At 40.9% G+C, this 14186-nt stretch overlaps 1 protein-coding gene across 3 annotated transcripts in view; it reads left to right on the top strand.

The window, feature by feature from the left end:
* LOC102081728 (uncharacterized) overlaps window positions 1-13027 on the top strand; it is an 81753-nt gene extending 68726 nt beyond the window's left edge. For all 3 annotated transcript variants that reach the window (XM_019353847.2, XM_025905631.1, XM_025905630.1), the window contains 5 exons: window positions 10230-10361; window positions 10462-10599; window positions 10738-10775; window positions 10851-10903; window positions 11007-13027. In XM_019353847.2, coding sequence (XP_019209392.1) covers window positions 10230-10361; window positions 10462-10599; window positions 10738-10775; window positions 10851-10903; window positions 11007-12418 — 1773 coding nt within the window. In that variant the 3' untranslated portion in view covers window positions 12419-13027. The remainder of the gene's footprint in view (window positions 1-10229; window positions 10362-10461; window positions 10600-10737; window positions 10776-10850; window positions 10904-11006) is intronic.
* The last annotated feature ends 1159 nt before the right edge of the window (window positions 13028-14186 follow it).

The raw sequence follows: 14186 nt of genomic DNA, 5'->3' as shown, positions 1-14186 counted from the left end.
ATTATTAGAGATAGGTTGATCATATTTAAGATTGAAGCATTAATTAATGGCAGGACTTCTTTGAGCAGTTTTGTAGGAATGGGGTCTAAAAGACACTTTGATGGTTTGGTGGAAGTAATTATTCAGAATCAGAAAGGGTTTTATTACCAAATGTTGAGCAGGTTTACAACATTAGGAAATTGCTGCGGTACTTAGTGCAAACATACTGTCATATAACACTTAAATAAACATAAAAATAAATAAAAATTTAAAGTGCTAAGTAGATAAATATATACACGAGTGCAGGTGGTGATCAGTGCCAAACATGGAATGATGCAGTGATCACAGTGTAGGGTCACGTGTTAGTGGTGGGAACAGTCATGTGGTTATTGTTCATGAGTCCAACAGCAGAGGGGAAGAAACTGTTCTTATGGTGAGAGGTTCTGGTGCGAATGGACCGGAGCCTCCTGCCTTTGGGGAGCAGGTCAAACAGTCTGTGTCCAGGGTGAGAAGGGTCAGCTGTGATCCGAGCTGCACGCCCCAGTGTCCCGGAGGTGTACAGGTCCTGCAGAGATGGGAGACCGCAGCCAATCACCTTCTCAGCAGAGCGCACAACACGCTGTAGTCTCTGTCCCTGATAGTGGCTCCAGCGTAACACACAAGTGATGGAGGAGGTGAGGATGGACTCGATGATTGCAGTGTAGAATTGCATCATCGTTTGTGTTGGCAGGTTGAATTTCTTCAGCTGCCTCAGGAAGTACATCCTCTGCTGGGCTTTCTTAATGACGGAGGTGATGGTGGGGTCCCACTTCAGGTCCTGGGTGATGGTGGTACCCAGGAAGCGGAATGAGTCCACAAAGGTGATGGGGGTGTCAGTCAGGATGATGGGGGGGAATGGGGCTGTGTGCTTCCTGAAGTCCACAATAATCTCCACTGTCTTCTGGGCGTTCAGCACCAGGTTGTTGTGGCTGCACCAGGACACCAGACGTTCAACCTCCCTCCTGTAGGCAGACTCATCCCGTCCGAAATAAGTCCAATAACGGTGGTGTCATCTGCAAACTTGATTAGCTTGACAGACTGGTGGGTGGAGGTGCAGCAGTTAGTGTACAGGGAGAAGACCAGAGGAGAAATAACACAGCCCTGAGGGGAGCCGGTGCTGATGGTCCGGGAGTCCGAGACATTCTTTCCCAGCCTCACATGCTGCTCCCTGTCCGTCAGAAAGTCAGTGATCCACCGGCAGATGGGATCAGGCACATTCATCTGGGAAAGCTTGCCTTGGAGATGGTCTGGAAGGATGGTGTTGAAGGCAGAGCTGAAGTCCACAAACAGGATCCTGGCGTAGGTTCCTGGGGAGTCCAGATGCTGCAGGATGAAGTGTAGAGCCATGTTGATAGCGTCGTGTACAGACCTGTTGGCTCTGTATGAAAACTGCAGGGTGTCCAGGAGGGGGGCCGTGAGGGTCTTGAGGTAGGAGAGAACCAGGCGCTCAAATGACTTCATGACCACAGATGTCAGAGCCACAGGTCTGTAGTCATTTAGTCCAGTGATCCTTGGTTTCTTGGGGACAGGGATTATGGTAGAGGACTTGAAGCAGGCAGGCACATGACATGTCTGCAGTGAGGAGTTGAAAATGCCAGAAAACACTGGGGCCAGCTCATTTGCACAGTGTCTGAGGGTAGCAGGAGACACACTGTCTGGGCCAGGAGCTTTTCGAGCATTCAGGCTCTTGAACTGCTTCCTCACATCTGCTTCATGAATATGAAGGGTTGTAGTGCGAGAAGGTGGTGTGAAATCCTCCTTGGTGTAAAGGGGGGTGTTTTAGGTGAGGTGTTTGATGGTGGTGATGGCTCTATGGAGGGGGGAGAGGTGGGGAATGAGTGTCCAAAGTGTCTCTATTGTTGGGGCCGTTGGAGGTGTGAAGGCTGCCTGATGGCTCGTCAAAACGGCAGTAAAAGTCGTTAAGGGTGTTGGCCAAGAGCAAGTCATCAGTGGAGTGGGGGGTTTTAGGCTTGTAGTTGGTGATATTCCTAAAACTTATCCACACAGAGGCCGAGTCATTCTCTGAGATCTGCTGCTGCATCTTCTCAGAGTGCTGATGTTTAGCAATGTCCACTTCTTTAGTGAACCTGTACTTGGCCTCTCTGTAGCAGTCCCTGTCTCTGCTTCTGAACGCCTTTCTCTTTTCCAGCCACAGCTTTTTGAGTTTAGGAGTAAACCAGGGTTTGTCATTGTTATAACTCACCCTGGTGCGTGATGGCACAATGCTGTCCTCACAGAAGTGGATATAGGAGGTGACAGTGTCCGTAAACTCATCCAAGCTGTTAGAAGCAGCCTTCATTGTGTCCCAGTCTGTAGACTCCAAACACGTGCGAAGCTCCTCCACAGCCTCGTTGCTCCACAGTTCTTTAGTCCTCACGACAGGTTTGGAGAGCTTCAGCCTCTGTCTGTACGCGGGGATCAGGTGGATCATGACGTGGTCAGAAAGTCCGAGTGAAGCGCGGGGCACCGCACGATAGGCCTCGCTGATCGTGCTGTAACAGTGGTCCAATATCCTCTCCTCTCTGGTCGGGCATTTAATATACTGCTTGTATTTGGGAAGCTCTTGGCTCAGACTGGCTTTGTTAAAGTCCCCAAGAGCAATAATGAGAGAGTCCGGGAATGTCCGCTCCATGTGCAGTATCTGCTCCGCGAGGGCGCACTGAGCTGCCTGCACATCCGCATCTGGCGGGATGTAAACAGCGGCCAAGATGAATGAAGCAAACTCCCGCGGAGAATAAAATGGTTTGCAGTGAATAAAAAGGTATTCCAGAGAGGAAGAGCAGTGCTGAGCATTCACTGTTACATCTGTGCACCAGCCACTATTAATGTAGAAGCAGACGCCTCCACTGTGGTCTTACCAGAGAGAGAGGCCTGCCGGTCCGCGTGCAGCAGATGAAAACCCTCCAGCTTGAGCGCGCAATCCGGGATGTCCTCACAGAGCCACGACTCCGTAAAACATAAGACACAGGAGGAGGCAAAGTCTCTGTTCATGCTTCTCATCAGGGCCAGCTCGTCCATCTTATTCCTGAGTGAGCGTACGTTGGAAAGGAAGATCCCAGGAAGAGCAGTTCGCAGTCCGCGTCTCCTCAGATGCACGAGTGCGCCGGCTCGCTTTCCTCTCCTTCGGCGTCTCACTTTTCTGACCAAAGTCTGTAGTAAATCTGCCGCAGATGCGACAAATATTGGAAGTAAGTCCACAGGTGTTGTAGTCCTGTAGTTAAGAAGCTCTTCTCTGGTGTAAGAATATCCAGAGGAGTGCCCAGACACACAAGTTATGCACAAAAACAAAACAGAAGTAACGCACTGAAGTACCAGGGCATCCATACGCGGCGCCATCTTGAATTATTGAAGTTAACTCAGAAAGATCAATTGGAGAAAAAGACTCTAAATGAATATCAATTGTACTAAAAGTAGCTGTAGATAATGTTACATCTGTGAGATGATTATGGGTAATTTTTTCTCTAATGGTTAAAATTTTATTTGTGAAGAAGTTCAAAAATTCATTACTAGTTAGCGTTAAATGGATGGTTGGCTCAACAGTGCTCTGACTTTTTGTCAGCCTGGCTACAGTGCTGAAGAGGGGTTGTTCTTATTTTCTTCAATCAGTGACGAATAGTAAGATGTTCTAGCTTTACGGAGGGCTTTCTTATAAAGCAGCAAACTATTTCTCCAGGCTAAATGATGATCCTCTAAATTTGTGACACGCCATTTCCTCTCCAGCTTACGAGTTATCTTGCTTTAGGCTACGTGTTTGAGAATTATACCATGGAGTCAAGTACTTCTGATTTGAGGCCTTATTTTTCACAGGAGCTACAGTATCCAGAGTCGTACGTAGTGAGGAGGCAAAATTATTAGCAAGATAATCGACCTCTGTTGGAGTAGTGTTCAGATAGCTGCTCTGCTCTATGTTGGTACAGGGCATTGAAGATGATAACAGTGGGTGGATTATATTCTAAACTTAGTTACAGCGCTTTCAGAAAGACATCTACTGTGATAAAGTCTACTCTCCACTGCTGTGCAATCAATTATTGTAAATGTGAATGTTATCAGGAAATGATCAGACAGCAGAGGGTTTTCAGGAAACACTGTTAAATGTTCAGTTTCTATGCCATATGTTAAAACAAGATCTAGAGTGTGATTAAAGTGGTGGGTGGGTTCTTTTACATTTTGAGAGAAGCCAATTGAGTCTAATAACAGATTAAATGCCATGTTGAGGCTGTCATTTTTAGCATCTACGTGAATGTTAAAATCACCCACAATAATTATTTTATCTGAGCTGAGCACTAAATCAGATAAAAAGTCTGAGAAATCAGAGAGAAACTCTGTGTAAGGCCCAGTTTGACCACAGATGATAACACATAAGACTGGTTTTTGAGTTTTGTAGGGTGGACAAGGCTAAGCATCAGGCCTTTAAATGAATTAAAAGTCTGTATTGGTCTTTGGTTGATTAATAGGCTGATGTGGAAAATTGCTGCCGGCTGCCGGCCTGTGCTTCTAGCAGGATTCATACACCTTTTTTAGGGTCAAATTCAAGCACTTTTTAAGCACTTTCAAGGTCCATTTTGAGGCTTTTCCAGCACATTACCAAAAAAGAATGCATGTTTCACTTTGCATAACCTCAGTAAGATCAGGTGAAAATAAAAACAAATCATCTTAGGTTGACTTAAACGCCTTTCTTCCCCTTTTGTTAAAACATAGAAAAACGCACCACACAAAAAGACTGCAAACGGAAAAGGTTGCCTTATATGCACAAAGTGCATAAACTCAAAATGCACATTTCACTTAAAAATGAAGATGTGCAAATGTTAACAAATCAACTTGTTAGAGATATGCATCACCTGTTGATTCTTTTTATCTGGACGTAGCGTTTTCAGTGGAAGAAACGTTTCGTCACTCATCCAAGTGACTTCTTCAGTCTCAGCTGACTGCAGGTTTCCCCAATCTTATAAACAGTACATTTGCATAATGACTGAAACCAGCCCACTGAAGGAACAATGGGCTGTGAGGTCAGTTCCTTAATCATAATTATGCAAATTCTCATGACCATTGATCAACAACCATTGATCAAAGTCCACTGATCAATGGCCATGAGTACCATTGACAGAGAGTTGGGGAATGGCTGCAATCACAGCATTGTAAGATGGTGAAAGATGTACCCTTAGGCCCCCTCCTCGATTCAGAGATGGTCTTTCCCTTTTCACGTAAATGGCCTCCTTGACTCCCCAGTCAAACCAGCGTTCCTCCCTGTCCAGGATGTGTACATCCTCATCCTTGAAAGAGTGTCCACTGGCCTGTAGTTGTACTGCAGAGTCCTGGCCTGGCGAGGTAGCTCTTCTGTGTTGTGCCATCCGCTTCGCCAGAGGTTGTTTGGTTTCCCCGATGTATAAATCCTGGCAATCCTCCTGGCACTTAACAGCATACACTATGTTACTCTGTTTGTGTCGGGGGACCCGATCCTTGGGGTACACCAATGTTTTGGTGCAGCGTGTTTTGGGGTTTAAAAGTCACAGAGACACGGTGTTTAGAAAAACTGCATCTCAGCTGTTCCGATACGCCTGACACATATGGGATCATGACGGGTTTTTGCTTAGGCCGCGCTTGTCCTTCTCTCCTGGATCGGCTGGTGCTTTCTTTAGGCGCTGTTTACATGAAAAGGGAAAGACCATCTCTGAATCGAGGAAGGGGCCTAAGGGTACATCTTTAAGCATGGTATATTCTTGTAAAGTTTGAAGACAATCCATTAAAAATTTGTGGGTAACATAAGGCTTTAACTGATTTTCACATTTGGTCTTACTATGTCCCTGACTTTGACCCAATTTTCAACAAAATTAAATCACCTGTCATTGTTATCTTACCATCACACCAAATTTAAACATGATGCCCTGAAAACTGTGGAAGCTAGACTGCTAACAAACAGGCAGACAGACAAACAAGCCTCCCTTGAGAATAAAATAGAATGCAAATATTTGCGATGCATTTAACCCTTATGTTTAACTAAAAGTGCTGCAGAAAAAAAACAAAAAACAATTTTGTAATATGTCCAGATTTTTAACTTGAAAATCAAGAGCTCTATTATCATGCGTTCATCATGCTTTATGTACGAGTTACGATGCTCAGCAGTTCAGAGGCTATTTTGTCATGTTTTTTTTAAAATTTCATAACGCTCCAAATAGTCACTCTTCAATGGGCCCTTAAGCACAATTTCATTTAGGGCTTCCGCCCTGAGGTAAATCCACCAGTAACCTCTGCACAGCCAATATTAACTAATATTAAGTGACTGGTTAAGGGGGGCCTAGTGGGATAAATGCTTTGTTGGAGGGATACATTTTACAATTTACTTACGAACAATTACTGTGGACATGATTGCGGCCCCAACAGTGGAAATTATTAAACCAGTAGTATAACTAAAGTTTGTCTGTCCATGAACACATTTTCCATTTTATTTTTGTTTTGTATGATTACTAATGATATGCTGTATCCCAATGATTCCGCAAACACATGCTAAGTTATTAATTGAAGACACCAGGGACTACTGTTATCCATGAAAAGGGAACCCGCTTGGTGGGAGTTGTTTAATCAGCCTCAATAAGCAAGCAGAAGATGATACTCTCCCCACGTTTGCAGTTAACAAAAGATATGGAGAAGTTTTTAAAACGCAAAAATGAAGATGAAATGATGAAGATGGCGGCTGAGGCGTGCGGGACTTGAGAGCTCAGTCCTCATCTCCTTTTACAGTTCTGCGGTGGAGAGTGTCCTGTGTTCTGTCATCAATATGTGGCATGGAAACTGCACTGTGGCAGAGAGGAAAGCCCTACAGAGGGTGGTGAGGGCTGCACAGAGAGGCAGCTTCCCAACCGTCACAGACATATACACCTCCAGATGCAGGAAGAGGGCCACCTGTATCATGAAGGACCCCACTCACCCAGCACAAACACTCTTTGTCCCGCTCCCCTCAAGCAGGAGGCTTAGGAGCATTAAATGCAAAATCACCAGACTGAGAAACAGCTTCATTCCAGAAGCTGTGAGACTTCTTAATACATAATGGACAAGAAACTGCTACTGGTGCACCTTAAAAATTTCACTACTGATACTTTGCTGCTAGAATATTCATACCTACACTTCTACATCTATACTCCATACTGTTACTCAGGTTGTTGCACTTCACTTATTTGTATTATTCTATTACTTATCTGTATTATTTATTACTTATTGTATTATTTTATTACTATTTAGTACTATTTTATTACTTGTCTTTCTGTTGTTTTTATGGAAACCGGGACCGTGGGTACGTAATTTTGTCCTACCTCATGTAAACGTGCGATAAGAATGACAATAAAGCTTCCTTGAATCCTTGAAAGTGACAACCTTCCCTCCCAAAAGGCAACATTTTTGCGCAAGTACAACCCTGACTTCCTGAACTATGGGTTTGTGAACGGAGGAAGCAAGGCGGACCCGAGAGCCCAATGCATGGAGTGTGGACTAATGCTATCCAACGAACCACTGAAGCCTTCTAAATTGAAACAGCATCTCGAAACCAAACATCCCACCCCCGCAAGAAAGTGGGTGGAATATTTCAAGAGAAAAGAAAACGGACTGCAGCTGTTGTCACTGAATGGTAACTCTAAATGTGCTTTAAAAGCTAGGTATCTCAAATCCGGACTTGTGGCACGGAGTAAAAAGTCTTTTACTATAGTGGAGGAGTTGATTTTGCCTCCCACTGTAGATATGTGCAGTGAGATGATCAGAGAGGCTGCTGCAAAGAAGCTACTGACCATCCCACTCTCAAACAACACTGTGAGCCACGACATCATGGACATGGACATTGCCCGATCTCTTCACATATCTTCCTCCAAGCTAGGTCCGTTTTATTCCTGTCTCGGTACAGAAAGCAGCTGGTGTCATACAGCTCCGGGTGGTTTGCTACGGCGTTGATGAGCTTTTCCTCCATATTGAATGAAGAATGAAGGGCTTTGGCTGGACCTGCCCCTTTGACCTAGGTCAGAGCCACATCACCAGGCTCCTGATTGGTTGTCGCAGCGCGAATTGACGCTGGGGTTCAGATTTATCCAACTCGAGCGGTAGATGCGATACGTGCGAATGCACAAAATGCAACACAAAAACTGACGCGCATATTTTCAGTTTGACGCGTTTTCGCGACGCAAATCTGCTTCTGAATTTTCGCGGGACCCGCAATCACGTGTCATCGCACTTCTCCATTGACTTTACATGTAAACCTGATGCTCTGGTTGCGTCTATTGCGTTCAGTGTGAACACACCGTAAGACATACAGCATCAGCCTCTGGAAAGAATAAAAAATAGTCCATTTTTCTCTTTGCAACTAGACGAGTCCACTGATGTCACGAATAGTGCATGCTGCTGGTTTTTGTTCGTTATCACTGGGACAGCAGTTTGCATGTAGACATGCTATTTTGTGGAGAGCTACCAACACGAGCAACCGCTCAGGAATGTTTCCGCTGCATTGACAACTACTTCACTGAGAACAACCTGGACTGGCAGAACTGTGTTGGGTTGTGCAATGATAGTACAGCTTCAATGACTGACAGGCATCACGGCATCATTAGGAATGAGGTCTTCTCTTTTCTCATGGAGAAAAAAATCTCCTCTTGCACATTATTATGCCAACTCAAAGTTCACAGCTAAGCTTTCCTACCTCTGTGACATTTTTTCACTGCTGAACCAGTTCAAGGGAGAAACAGCAACATTTTTTTTGTTGCAGACAAAGTTGAAGCTTTCAAGAGGGAACTTGCTTTGTGGACTAAGAGGGCACAGGAAAAGAGGATGGACACGTTTCCTCTTTTTGTCTCACATCTTTGAAAACTCCCCTCAGGGAGAAGATCAGTGACCTTGTCTGTCAGCACCTTTCACAACTGACAGAGAAATTTGATGAATATTTCCCTGAGGATCCCAGAGAAGGACACGTGGATTTCTGTAGATCCCACTGAAAATGATGTTGTTTTGCCCTCACATCTGGAATTCCAGCTTCTGGAAGTTTCCACCAACAGCACTTTAAAGTTGCAGTGGGACAAACTGGACATGGGTACCCCTTTGAGACAGCAATCCAGAAGGAGCCCATGTCTGGCACTGAGAGCTGTGAAACTCCTCCTCACATTCTCAACTACATATCTGTGTGAATCAGGATTTTCCACTGTGGCCACAACCAAGACCAAAGCCTGAAATAGACTCAGAGCAACACTGGAAGCTACTCTGAGAGTTTCCCCATTCCACCCAAATTGGATCTGATTGTGTCTCAGAGGCAGGCTCAAGTGTCTCATTAAGAGGTGAATATAAAAGGGGAGTTGCAGCTTGTCAAAAAAAATGAACTGTTGTGACTGTTTGTTGTTCATTTGTCTCAAATATAAAGAGGGTTTTACTGCTGAAGCAACTTTCAAATTCACTTACAGATTAAAAGGCTATATTTTCATTTGCACTTTATTTAAATTTTATAACACTTTATTTATTTATTCATTTATTTATTCATTTATTTATTCATTTATTTATTTATTTATTTATTTATTTATTCATTCATTCATTTAATTAGAAGATTATTTTGAATGTATTTATTTTATTACCACATTATTTATCCAATTTCTATTTCCCCTTTTTTTTCTTGTCTCATTTGTTGTAGTAAAATTAAATTACTAATTATTTTGTGCTATTAAGCCTGACTTGAGCGTTTCAATTTCTACATGCAGTTTGATTTGTTCCATGAATTGTTAACCTGTTTGGGATTTTGTTTTATGTGCAGGTTCACATACACATAATAAATACATGTGTTTGTGATTATTACATTGTATCATGTCATCATCATGTTTATTTGACATGGTCTTAGTTGTTAAAATTAAATAGATTTGATTTATTTATTAAAGTTAAATCAAACCAAAAGCAACATCAATTTATTCAATACATTGTTAATATCTGAATGGGGCCCAGGCCACTTGTAGTGGAAAAGTTGGGCCCCAAGGTAAAAAAAAAGGTTTGACTCTCCGCTCTATTCAGTGAATAAAGAATATATTCAGTTGTTTGTTTTTCTATTTCTTTTCTCTTGAAAGATGGTTAAATATGGGGATTTTGACGATTTAATTACAATTTTGTCCTTCAAGAATTATTATCATAGTCTTATTAAAAGATAGTAATGTAAAACCAACTTTTTTAAAAAACATAAAAGAATATTGTTTCTGTGTTTCAATTAGAAATTGGAAATGAGGCATCATCCAGATGTTTTGACGCTGCTGTTGAAGAGATTTAAGTTTGACCATCGATACCAAGTATACATAAAAATGAGACAAGAGGTGATTGTTCCTAAGACCCTACAGATATCAGAGGTATACTGAATATTTCATTATGTTGTCATTACTTTTTATTTTCTGATTCCTGATACTAATTTATCTTTTTTTTTCTTTCTTTTTTTTTACTCGTTATCAGAACCAGACCTATGAGCTTTATGCATTTGTCGAGCACTTTGGTGACTTGAGATCCGGACATTACACCGTAACAATCAAATCTCAGGATGATGAGGATGATGACAGATGGTACAACTTCGATGACACTTATGTCAGATTGGTAAGCCTGATTGATTTTTTTCCACTGGTATTGTTCCCAAGACATAAATACTTTAACACAAATTGATGCAGTTTTGTTCTTGATAGAAAAAAGTATTTAGCCTATAGATGATCACCTTTGTATTCTTTATATTAACAGCTTCCAGAAGGACCATTCCAGCTGGAGAGAAATAAAACGTACGTTTTTATCTGAATTTTCTTCCAAAACAAACATTTCCTGAATATTAAACTGACCCTACTTTACTTTTACAGCGCTCTTACTAGATCCAGCACTGCTTATCTTCTGTTCTACAGGAGAAAGAAAAGTAAGATGGGAAACATTTCTGATGAACTTTCTGATGAGTCTGTGAATGATTGTATCACACTGGCAGTTTGAAATGATTTTGACTGATTTCATTTCATTTCCAGTGCATGCTGCAGACACACAACACATCAGTGAGGCACCCACTGGTGGAGCTTCAGCCAATGAGCAACAAGAACAGGTTGTAAAGACCACAGGGAGAGACGAAGGTGAGGCAGCAGGCATGGACCATAACCTTGTGGACATACAGGGAAAAGATCAGCAGATGATAATGAAAGATGTAGAGAATAAAGATGAAAGTAAACAGGAAAAGGAGAAAGAAAAGTACTCGGCAAAAACCAAGAATAACAAAGAGATGGAACATGCAGACAATGAAAGCAGTGATCAAATTACAAAGAAAAGAAAAACTAATAATCAGGAGTCTGAAGACCACAAGAATGATGTTGCGCATCAGCAGGATGCAAATTTAAAACCCAGAAAAGGCAGTGATCACCAGGATAAGCAACACAGTCTGAAAGTGGAACAAGATGAAGAAATGAGAGATAAGGACAGGCAGATGATGATAGCTGTAATGGTAGACAGTAATAGCACAGATGAAGCTAATAGAAGTAAAACAAGAGATGGGAAAAGCGGGTCTGTAGTGCATAAAGACTCCTCTGATATGTTTCAAAGCAGTGGAAAGGTGGATGAAGGTAACCAGAACATGTCAGAGAATGATGAAGAGCAAAAGAAAAATGATAAGCAGCATGAGACAGATGGTAAAGGTGCACAAAGAAGAGATAAAACAAAAACAGAATTTTGTGAGAGTGAAAAAAACAAGTATAGGTATCTATTAGCTGATGGCAGTCAAAGGAAAGAACAGCACAATAACAATGGACATGATGGGGGAAGAGAGTGGTCTTTGTCAGGAAGCAACCGATTGACAGAGAACTACAGAAGCAGCACTGGTAATGAACAAATGAAACCACACAGTCAGTCAGAACTGTGGGTTACTCAGTCACTCAGCAGACCTAGAAGCATGAACACACAGACACAAAAAATGTCAGAGGATGTAGATGACATACTCAGTAAGTTTAAAGAATTAAATCTAAATGAGCCACTGCACTTTGGACAAAAATTTAAAAAGAAACGTAAGGGGCATGAACAGGTATTCAGTAATATTTCAGAAACAAAACAAGAGCAGCAGAAAGAGATAATAAAATATGGACAATCAAGACCAAATAATTCACGAATCTACGCCTATTACAAAACAACATTAACCCAACATGATGATGAAAGTAGCACTTCTAAGCAAAATGGCCAGAGGTCGCCACAACTTGAAATTCATTCTGTAGAGGTTATTGGCCATGAAGAGATAATAAAAATGAAACTGAAGAGAGATTATCAGCAAATTCCAGGAGATGTAGATCAACAACAGACTGGAAATCACACAGGAAAACAAAACAATGATGAGGAAGTTGAAAGAGAGCAAACAAAAGAAATATCCAAACCATACTGTGGGGAGAGTGGAAAAGATTAGTACAATGTGCAATTAGATAATGTTGCTCAGAGCAGAACACAGGAGGACTCTGAAATTATACAAAGCTGTGGGTTAAGAAGCTTTTGTTGGAGACAAAAAAGCAGTAATTGTAGTAAATGATGAAGCATGTGACTCAAAGAAAGGTGAACTGTACACCACTCAGAATTTGAGTGTGAATGTTACATTTAGTAACAAAACTGACAGTGGAAAAATAGAAAATAGTCATAAGAAAAATGTGGGAAAAGAGTTTCATAGAGGAATCAAACATGAGAGTGAAAAACAAGACATGGTGTAAGTAAGAGTGATCAGAACTCAGAGCCTGAATAGTATAACATAACATAAAATGTTATTTTACCAGAATTTTCTAGTTTCAAAGTAATTTTCAGATTTTTAATGTATTCATCAGAGATCAGCTGGAATCATGTGAAATGCTGTAAAATTGTTTCCTTTCTTATTCTTCTTCTGTATTTCCTTTTTTGGTGTATCTTACGTTGGTATTGGTAATGAAGTTTACTTTGTTCATTTTGGTTAACTTTGTTCCATTTTTATCAGGTAATATGTATTATTTCCTGTTCAAGGGCCGAAGAGCTTCAGTTTAAATGAGTTGATAAAAAAACTTATTTATAGGGAAAGTTTCTGAAATTTTATATATCGTTTTTTTTCTTAATGTTTACTGATTTCTAATTCAACTTATTCAAAATAGTGTATAAATATATTTAATGAATCTGTATGAGGAGGATAATTTCACATTTAGATTCTACATATTAGTATGGTTTTAGTTTTACTGTTTGTACTGTAGAAGTCTGAAGACATAAAATATCTATTTGGTCACAGTGTTAGGACTTGTGAACTTCACTGTAACCACTGAGTATTTAATACATATTATTAAAAAACTATTTTGAGAAAAAATACTTAGAGATTAGATACTTAGGTTAGAGATGCTTGTTTTTATAATATGACTCTGATGAGAAACCTGTCAAACACTGGATCATAATAAACTGTGTGAATATGCCTCTACTTCAAGCTCATGCCCATATAATTTCTTTGAATCTATGCTGCAAACACTATATTTTAACTGCTATATACACTATAAATAAATAGTAGTTTTAATTGTTCTCTGAGTGATATTTTACCATTTCACCGTTTCAACACTCTGTCCTTGTTTTACAAGATACAGTTCTGTGCATCTGACAGTCCACAACAGTGCAAGGACTGTAACAGGACGTATCAGGTGACACAAACAAACAACTTTACCAAACTTAATACTCTCTATTCATTATTGATTTGATGATTTTTGCTTTTCCATGGAGAACATTTTGTCTCAAAAGTTTTACAAGTGAGTATGATAAGATCCAAACAAAAAAAAGAAACATGTTTTATTTGAAAAAATGCAGGAATACAAAGGAAGCCCAGTTTCCCACTGGAATTTGAACACAGCTTATATTTGTGGATCTGTGGGAAATTGGCAGTGTGAAATTTGTATCCTAACATCCTGTGGGCATGAAATGTGATCTGTTCGTATCAGGCAATTTGCCTAAGCACACGTTTAAGGTTGTGCAAGCAAGCGAGTGAGATGTTATGTGTATTTTTTATTTTAATTTTTTTTTTTGTAAAAATTTGCATGCACAGAAAGCTTTTTGAAAGAGAAAATGATCCGGGAAGCTGAACTTAATGTGCACAAATTATTAGTATTTATTCAGGTGAGTGCCCAAAAGTTACCCACATAACACTGTACACTTTTGTAAATCTTACTCATGTGGATTATATC

This window comes from Oreochromis niloticus, linkage group LG3 (genome assembly GCF_001858045.2).
Source record: "Oreochromis niloticus isolate F11D_XX linkage group LG3, O_niloticus_UMD_NMBU, whole genome shotgun sequence".
Taxonomy (NCBI): Eukaryota; Metazoa; Chordata; class Actinopteri; order Cichliformes; family Cichlidae; genus Oreochromis; species Oreochromis niloticus.
The sequence above is the reverse complement of the archived record's forward strand: the minus strand, read 5'-3'. Positions and strand labels throughout refer to the sequence as shown.